Source organism: Penaeus japonicus, unplaced genomic scaffold, assembly GCF_977035675.1.
Source record: "Penaeus japonicus unplaced genomic scaffold, GWHDUDI00000001_assembly GWHDUDI00000038, whole genome shotgun sequence".
NCBI lineage: Eukaryota > Metazoa > Arthropoda > Malacostraca > Decapoda > Penaeidae > Penaeus > Penaeus japonicus.
Window position 1 is genome coordinate 7,253,693 of NW_028234440.1, and position 10,000 is coordinate 7,263,692.

Consider the following 10,000-nt stretch of genomic DNA (forward strand, 5'->3'; position numbering starts at 1 on the left):
TAAAGGGAGCAAGGCATCTGACATGCAAGAACAAGGGCCTCGACCGAAACTGGACCAAGCACCTGTGGGAGGCGCTGAAGGGAGCAAGACATCCGACATGCAAGAACAAGGGCCTCGGCCGAAACTGGACCAAGCACCTGTGGGAGGCGCTGAAGGGAGCAAGACATCCGACATGCAAGAACAAGGGCCTCGGCCGAAAACGCAAGCAAATCATTGTCCTCACTGCCAGCCAGTCGGATCCCAGTCAGAGTCTCAGGAATCAAACGCCTTGAGAAATGTAGTGAAAGAATTTCTCCCTAGTATAAGATTCCTCACCATGTCAACAGATGAGTTCGTGGAGCACGTGCTCCCTTCACGTGTTCTGACGAGTGACGAGGCATTGACAGTGCTCATGAACATCAAGAACATACCTGATGTACACCTTCCGAATATTGCATCTTGTACGTCCAGGAAGAAGCGGAGTAATCTGAAGCACGGATATCCCAGATTTTTAAACTATTCGAGCGATTCTGAGTGAGTTTTGGTGACTGACAAGCACATGGTCTTACGAGTGCTCTTGCCCACGAGCCTAGATAATTATATTTGGCTGAAAATCGTATTAAAGTTTAGTCAGCCTATTAGATTGGTCATCGGAAACTCTTACTTCATGGTGTTGCAAAATGTCCTTGAAACATACACATTGAGCACAATGGCATAGTCTCTTCCATAAGAAGCAGTCTTGCATCCCCGAGGAATAGACAAGATTATGTTTACCCTATGCATTTACATGTGTACTTGTGCCTGTCCTCATTTGCCTACCTTGCAGATGAGGAGAGGGACACGGAAGAGCCTATAAGATAGTTATACTGCTAAAGCATCTGATTCAGTCCTGCTTCCCTTGTTGGCTGAAAGTTGTTAGCCAGTTATGGATTGGCTAAAATGACAGAGACCATTTAAAGCTGAAGCAAAGTTTGTGGGTAAATACACACACACACATTGTATATGTATAAATAAATATATGTATATATATAAAAATATATGCATACATACATACATATATATATATATATATATATATATATATATATATATATATATATATATATTGTTTATATATATATATATTGATAATGATAATATATGTTTAAATAAATATATATATATATATATATATATATATATATATATATATATATATATATATATATATATATATATATATATATATATATATTGATCCTGATAATGTATGTTTTGAAATAGATTTTGAGTTTGGAGATTCATCATATTGTCGAGGTTGGTTCATTCTGAGAGTCCAGCTAAACATTACAAGTCCATTGAAAATTTCATCATGATACCAGAGTACTTTGCCTGTTGATATTAATAAATGGGACTCATTTGTGGTAGCGTGTGAAGTACTAATTTATCAATATAACCATACTCTCACAGACAGAATAATGATCATATTTAAGTTCTGCGCTCTCGACCCAGTCTTTGCCAGAGTTACCAGTTCAGACTTTTACTAGATTTTATCTCCAAGCATGTATGTGCGAGTGTGTGTGTGTGTTATATTAAAGATTTCATGACAAATACAGATTCACAGTAGCACATCAACATTCATTTTTACCTTGAAATTATGCCTGAATGTAACACGTTGTTTTGGTCTTTACTTAAACTTCTCTATTCTGCTAAGTGCATATGCTCTGTTTGGCAGCACTTTCACGTGTGGAGAATTAATAAATGAGCATTACGAAAATAAAAACGGAAAAATAAAATAAAACAATGAGTTCTGGCGTTTTATTCCGAGAGTGGCAGCGTACATATATACTATCGAAATATTTACCTTTACCTTCTAATATCGGCTCACATGGCACAGATGTAATCTAAAATACAAAAAAATAACTAAACTAATATAAGAACTAAAGTACAAAAAGTACAGCTAAAAAGTAACAAACATAAGAGAACCAAAATTATATACAAAATAGTATACACATCTAAAAGAAAAACCTGTGTGGTGCAGATCAACCAGGTCGCAAAGAGGATAAAAATAGTGCTTCCCAAGGATCTGTGTCAGCATCCTCATGATTTAACTGTTGTACGTTAACACCTGGGTCGGCTGGTACATCCTGTCGGCCAGAGGAATGCACGCTAAGCTAACTCCTCAAGCCAGTGTTACCAAATTTAGCATAATTTTATGCTTTTAGCATAATTTAGACTCAAATCAAGTGTCTAGCATTATTTCTAGCATAATTGATCTTTTTAGCACAATTCTAGCATAATTCTGCTATGTCTGGCATAAATTTTAGCATAATTATAACCGCTTTCAAAATTGGTTTAATTTTTTTCCCCGTTTAATCGACAAAAAAAAAAAAAAAAAAAAAAAAAGTGTTATTTATGTATGCACTGCCCCAACGATATATACACGATCGTTCATCTGCAGTTCTTTCTGATATTTGTTCTGTGCTTGATCCTGAAGAAATAATGCGTGGGAGTAATATGTCTGTTGCAAATATCAGTGCCAAGATTCCTGGAATTGTTAAAGACGAAGATGAACAAAAGTTGGATGACGAATGGAGGTTACTAATCATAAGTGATGATGCAAAGAATATTCTCTCACAGAACGCTACCACTAACATTGACACTGAAGTCTTTTGGTCTAAAATCTGTCACACCGGGAAATACCCACTACTCTCCAAACTTGTTAAAGCATTATTAACCATACCAGTATCTAATGCAGATTGTGAGAGAATATTTTCAATGGTTACTTTGAAAAAGACGGAGAAAAGAAACAGGCTAAAAAACAGTAGTCTGGCAAATGAAATCGTAAGTGGAGAGGGAATCAGACTGAGTGAGTGCGTAAAATTTGAGCCCTCAGCAGACATGATCAAGTCGATGGGTAAGAATATATTCCCTCAGTGGCGTAATGATCAGTAAGTAGTAATGAACTTGGGCAAGTGAAGACTTAAATTTTTATTTGGAGAAAAGTTTTCTTGAAACCCGAATTTAAAAGGTAATTTGCATAGTCCTACTGAAAAAAAAAGAGTTACTTTGGCATCATCTGTTTTGCGAAGCTGCTTTTCATTTATTTCATGATTGAGTTTTATTCGGTAGGCTGTCTAGTTTATATCAATTAGGCCTATGTTTCCATTAAAGTATGGTGATTTTGCATAGTCCTACTGAAAGCAATTTTTTATGCTAATTTGACATCATCTGTTTTGCGAAGCTGCTATTCATTCATTTAATAATTGCATATTCTATTCGGTAGGCTATCTGGGTTATATCAGTTAGGCCTATGTTTCCATTAAAGTATGGTAATTTTGCATAGTCCTACTGAAAAAAATGTTTTTAAGTTCCTTTGGCATCATCTGTTTTGCGAAGCTGCTCTTCGTTTATTTAATAATTGAGTTTTATTCGGTAGACTATCTTGGTTATATTAATTAGGCCTATGTTTCCATTAAAGTATGTTAAGTGGCAATCATTGTTGTTTTAATATATCATTCGGTTTATTTTTATTTAGCTAATAATAAGTCAGCATAATTTTAGCATAATTTACTATTGCATTTAGCATATTTTCAGTAGAGTTAGCATATTTTCACAGCACGTCTAGCACAATTTCGTCCTGATGATTTGGTAATACTGCCTCAAGCGCCCTGAAAGGTTTTATCTGGTTAGCATGCAATCTTCGTTATCTTAAAGGTAGTTCTATATCTTGGGTAATTTAGGTTACAGGTCCGACACGTTTTATAGTTCGAGCTGGCTCATCCCAGCGTGAACCTAAAGTCCAACGAGGACCAGTAAGCCTACGGAAATTTCTGGAAAGGATCTGTAAACCAACTTCCATTTCAGGTGCTCTTCTGCCTCGTTTATTATAGTTTCTCGCCCAAGTTTCCTGAGCCCGACGCGACGTTTCAACTGCAATATACCGTGTTTCCTGTAAAGCATCATGAAACTCTTTCGTTTCTGATGCAAACGTCACGTCATTTAAGAGACCCACAGGGAAGTGACCAGGATGACCCATAAGAAGATAGAGTGGCTGGTCACCTACCGAGCGATGGAATGCAGTAAGCAATGCTAGCCGGACCCGAGGGACATACTAATGCCACCCTATAGGATGTCACTCAGTTGGGGTCGCTAAGGCTTCTTTAACCAGCTCGTTAGACCTTTCAACCATCCCATTAGCCTGTGGGTGACATGCAATGGTATGATGAGTCTTAGGTTTAACTATATCACACACCTGAGTAAACAATCTGTTGGTGAACTCACACCCACCATCTGTCTGCAGGAGCCGTGGTGGACCAAGAATTGTCAGGAGGTTATTTATATAAGCTTCTGCAATCACCTCTGCTTCCTTGGCAGGGACTGGTATCAACTGTAAAAGCGGTGTTAGATGGTCAGTCAAGACAAGATTGGACCTGTATCCACCATTCGACTGGCCACGGATCAGCTGACACTTTTTTCAAATGGAACTGACACCTGTGGAGCAGCAGCCAAAGGGACCCTATGTGGAGTACCCTTTCGTTGCTGGTATGTTGCACATGAAGCAACATAACTTTCAACATCTCGTAATATGTTAGGGAAAGAAAATAGGTCCCTAAGCTTTTGATAGGTCCGACATATGCCAGGATGGGAAGTGAATGCACTGTTAAGTTTCAAGGAAGCTGTACAAAGTGAACGAGGAACGACCAACTGATGCACCTCATGTCCAGGTAACTCACGGATGTGATAAAGAAAGCCATTCTGCAAAGAAAATTCCTCCAGGGTTAAAGGTAGCTTTTTTTTGCACGCTCCTTTCCTCTAGATACCCAATAATCTCTAAAAGCAATGGGTCTTTAATTTGTTCCTCCCGCACTGCAATGGAGTCAACATCGATGAGAAAACATATCAGGCACCTTGTGTTACGCTCCCTGTTTATAGATGATCTTTTCGTCTTCCTCGTAAAAATGTATACCAATGGCCGATGATCAGTGTAGACAATAAACTGTCTACCATAAACGTTAAGATCAAACGCTCTTACTCCCTCTACCAAAGCCAGATCTTCGGCATCTGTTGCAGAATCACCAGTTTCTGCTCCACCGAGTTTACGAGAAAAGTAGGCCACTGCAGCAGGATTACCATCTGGGTCCCTGTGCATTAGACATGTGAAGCATCTGCATGGACCTCAAAGGGATCATTAAAACGAGGTTTCTGCAGTGTAGAGGCTGAGGCTAGTTTGTCCTCTCAAAACTGAAATGCTTCCCGCTCACGAGTACCCCAAGTAAATGGTTGATCTCTCCTGGTGAGTTGCGCTGCAAACTCGCATGTTGACATGTTGAGCTTAAAACCAGCATTTTCAAGAACTCTTAGCGTTTCCTCAAACTGTGCACGATATGTTGCAAAATCAGGCTGTAAACTACATTATCATCTAAAGAAGCAAGCGTATGCCTACCAGAACTGGGGAAAGTACTTTATTCTTATTGTTGGAATGTTGGTGCTGTGGAAAGCCCAAAAGGCATTCTGCGAAATGGAAAAAGACGGTAGCCATCGCTGAAAGCGTTCTAGGCTTATGAGAAGGTTCTACAGCTACTGACCAGTATGCTGAACGGCTATCGAGAAGGGGAAACACCCGAGTCTCCCTGACATCATCTATAAGCTCATCAATCCTCAGAAGAGGATACTATCAGCCAGAGTCACTGCACTTGAGTTACGGCAATCCACGCAGACGCGCAAGCTACCATCTTTATTTCTAACAAGCGCCATGGGAGAGAGCCATGTCGTTGGTTCAATACTGCCAGCCTTAATCACGCCATCACACTCTTTACGGATCTTTTGTTGGCCGACTCTGGCAAACGCCGCTGCCTGTGCATCTTTCGGAACCACGTCACGACGATTATTATTGCTGCCGTTGTGATCATTAATATATTTGTTTATAAGATCATCATTATCGTTTTCATTTGCATTATCATTATTTTTATTGTTTTTATTATCATTATAACTATAATGATTATCATCTCTGTTATGATCATTGTTATTATTAGTATTAGTATTGTTATTATAAACTTTAATATTACCATTATCATTATCATCATTAACATCATTATCAACCTTATAACCATCATTGCTAACAATATCATTATTAATCATAATCATTATCCTCACTGTTATTTATAGATGCACTACGCAGCCGTTTGTGTGTGTGTGTGTGTGTGTGTGAACCGAGTTAAGAAAAGGTAACAGGGAAAAAAATTCTACAGCTACCCCTTAAAAGGATTTACGTTTTCTGTCACACATACACACCAGTTTTCAAGGGGGCTACGGACATTTCAAACATTTTGAACAAAAGGAAAAATACAAGCGCAATATGAAATTAATGATTATATATATATACATACATATATATATATAGATAGATAGATAGATAGATAGAGAGAGAGAGAGAGAGAGAGAGAGAGAGAGAGAGAGAGAGAAAGGGGGAGAGAGAGAGGGAGTTGGGGTCGTTACGCGTTCAGTACGTGTAACGTGTCACGGGCAACTTCCTGACAGCTCACTCTAACCAGTGTATCTGTTATCTCGACAAAATTACATTGTCTGCACAGCTACCGCAGTGGAATTGCATGAGGAGGGACCCAGTAAGTACTTAGAATCAATTGGAATTATTGAATTATTGTTCTTTCTGTAATTATTACTTTTAAACCGATTACTTGCCGGGCCTGAGAAGCTGTTTTGTATTGGAAGAAGTAACCTTATTTTTTTCATGATTAAGCAAGTATGGTTTTGACATATCGAACTTTACTTCACATATCAATATGAATGAATTAATACTAGAAAAGAGGTATTTTTCCTGGAAATAATATTTTTCCGGCATTAAATGAAATCGTATTTAATATTTGACATAAACTGCCCTAGACCTGAGTGTCTTGTGCACTCAAAAGTGCTTTTATTAGACGAAAAAACAAATAATTGTCGTGTCAAGAGGGCACCACAGTGACACAGGGTCGCTGTGAGGGTGGCGGCTGGTTTTGTTCGAGCGGTACGACACTTTCGCTGTCGTACGCCCGACAGTGCCTAGGCTCCTGCCCCGAAAATGGCACTAAGTGTGAGCTTGTGGTGCTGCAGATAAAGCCTTTGGAATTTCGAAATTCAAATAGTTGATGAAAAGTTACCTTGAGCAGCCAGAAAATTATGTATAAGTTGCTGGCCAGGAAAAAAAAAAAAAAAAAAAAAAAAAAAATATATATATATATATATATATATATATATATACATATATACATATACATATATACATATACATATACATATATACATATACATATACATATATACATATACATATACATATATACATATACATATACATATATACATATACATATACATATATACATATACATATATGTATATATATTATATACTTTTTTTTTCTCAATATTCAATAGTATAGGGACATTATGGTATTATTTCGTATGCGTGGCAGGTGGGCGCTGGCAGCAAGTTGGTGTCCCTAAGAGTACTTTGTTATGAAGTGATTCCCATGTATATATTTACGTGTGTGTGTGTGTTTTCTGAGCAAAATGATTAGTGTACAGTGTTAATTGTACAAATTGTGTAATATGTTTTAATAGAGAAATCCTGCACTGGCACTTCCACAGATGTCTTCAGAGGCAAAACAATGGCAATGCCAGCTCTCCACGCCGGTTGAACGCCTGGCTTATCTGCGTAAAACCGGCTATATGTCGGACCTCACCATCACCTTCCCTGGCCGTTCTGACGCCATAAAGGTAGGCATTTCATAAAAATTATGGCTTATCAACGTTTTTTTTCTGTATTATTCAAATATCTGTTGTATTTATATTTCTTGAAACCACTTATTAAAATTGTTACCGTATTCATTAATACTGAAGATCCTTAGATGATCTTTGAGAATTAAGAAAAAAAAAGTGTCAGGCAGCGAAAGTGAAAGCCTGTTCGCTTAACCCATTGCGGACGGGGGAAATATTTGCTTGCCCAATCTCCAGGATGGGTTTTATTTCAGAGCAAGGTAGCTTCACGCAACATACCTTGACTTTTCCCATTCTCTTTCCAGTTGGCTAAAATTGTAGTATAAGGTCCATATCAGTTTATTACTTTCTAAATACTCATTGTCATAGAAGTATTGCTGTTTTATGATAGGACAAAAAACAACATTTATTTTCGTATTAGTATACTATCATGAACGAATACAAAACATATAACTATCCACAATGAAGATAACATGAAGAGGTAGGGAAAAGAAAGGAAACTTGTGCTTATGACTGAGTGGCACACTAAAAGGCATCCTCATTGGCTCAGGGGCACATTGCAGACAGTGGACATGGTTTGAGTCTCTCTCCTCTTTTCGTTCTGCCTACACATTCTTCATCGGCGGAACTTTAGAGCAAGAGGTCGGCAACTCTCTGTGTGACATCGTTCTATAAAGATAGTGCTTGCTAGAGGCTCTCTCTCCTGCTAATGCTAGAAGAAAGTGGAGCCATCTAGGTTTTGGATGTTGGGTTTGCTTAATATTATGGTAATTATAGTAATAGTATAGTATAGTCATCCTCATTCACTCCTTACTTATAGTACAATAAATAGCACAGTGATCCAAAATTCTCGAACGTCATGCACGTCATGACGTCTGTCGTTAGGCGAGAGCTCCTGCATCATGTATGTCATGACACCCGTACACAATAGGTTAACAAAGAAAAGGACTTCTATATGATCCATAGATGTGCTTTCCCTCCTTCTTACCTCCTTTTTCATTACAATTTTTGGGAATTGGCTATTTTTCCGGCCAAAAGTTTGTCTTTGTTTGCTAATAAATGTACACACAGTTCAATTCAGTTCGGTAAGATTTGTGAAATTTGACTCAAACCCAAAGGTCAAATCATAAACTTTCAGCATCAGATAGACTAAGAACCCACTCTGGAGTGTCTCCTTTTCAAATGGCTGGTACTCTGAATGACTCCCCTGGAACCTGATCCTCACAGACTTGTTCCTGAAGTAGTCCTGTATTGAAGCAAGGAGCTTGACCAAAATGGTTTGCCAACTCAAAGGCCTTTTCCAAATCAAGAAAGACAGCCACAGAGGTAATATTGCCAACAAAGCTCAGGTAAGTGGCCAGGTAGTGTGTAGTGATCATTTACTTGGTAAACCCATGATGCAACTCTGAAAAAGTTTCAATTGGAGTCATGCCTGGATAGTGAAATGGGATGGTACATACCTGACTATTATGGTTTAGGAATTGGTACGATATCAATCCCCTTCTAACTCTGAGGAAGGATAGAGCTGGCGGGAAATAATTGGATAGGAAATCCTATCACTTCCTGGAGCTGACTGAAAGGTGTTCTGGTTGGTCCTCCACAATTCCCTGAAGGAGAATGCAGTGTTAAGTTCTTTAGGCTAAGCAGCCTTGGTTGCAGGCATCCCTGACTGGCCCTGATCGTCACTGGTGGACCGACACTACCTGTATGAGCAGAGATTGCGAAGGCCGATCGGTTGGTCTGTCTAATTCGTCATCACACGATCTGTGGCTAAACTCCTCGCACCATTCCAGCAACACTCCTGCCTAAATCTTTTTACAAGCATACGCAATGACCTCTTTTAGAAGGGAAAGATTTCCAGACCCATTGTTGTCTGAATTCTGAGGCACATTTCTGTGATTGGCCTCCCTTATTTCATCTTGAAATAAGTTTTGATAGTCACTGAAGCTTCCAGTTCAGCGAACGTCATCTACTATCCATTTGAGAATGTGCTATGCCTCAGAAGCTGGACCAGTGCCCGGGAGAAAGTAATCCCAGAATAGCTGCTTGTGACAAACTGAATTACTAACCATTTTATTCTCTTTGCCAAAGCTTCAGTAGCAGAACACCAGAACACCACTTCTGTCATGTGTTGGCTCATGATCATTGAGAAGAACAATCTCCGGGTAAGCCTGAAATACCTTGACTAAATGGCGATGAGTTGCATCTGCTCTTGTCCCTAAAGAGAGGATAGGATGCTGGGCATCACATCCCCCCCACCCCAT

At 38.8% G+C, this 10,000-nt stretch overlaps 2 protein-coding genes across 2 annotated transcripts in view; both read left to right on the forward strand.

Moving 5' to 3' along the window:
- LOC147467060 (uncharacterized) overlaps positions 1–1,084 on the forward strand; it is a 5,182-nt gene extending 4,098 nt beyond the window's left edge. The window contains exon 2 of the mRNA XM_086533175.1: positions 1–1,084. This exon is cut by the window's left edge and continues 39 nt beyond it. Coding sequence (XP_086389301.1) covers positions 1–517 — 517 coding nt within the window. The 3' untranslated portion in view covers positions 518–1,084.
- Positions 1,085–5,284: 4,200 nt separating this feature from the next.
- The window catches only part of LOC122250449 (uncharacterized), an 18,226-nt gene continuing 13,510 nt past the window's right edge, over positions 5,285–10,000 (forward strand). Inside the window, exons 1-3 of the mRNA XM_086532997.1 lie at positions 5,285–5,492; positions 6,499–6,584; positions 7,581–7,736. Of these exons, the coding sequence (XP_086389123.1) occupies positions 5,285–5,492; positions 6,499–6,584; positions 7,581–7,736 (450 nt within the window). The remainder of the gene's footprint in view (positions 5,493–6,498; positions 6,585–7,580; positions 7,737–10,000) is intronic.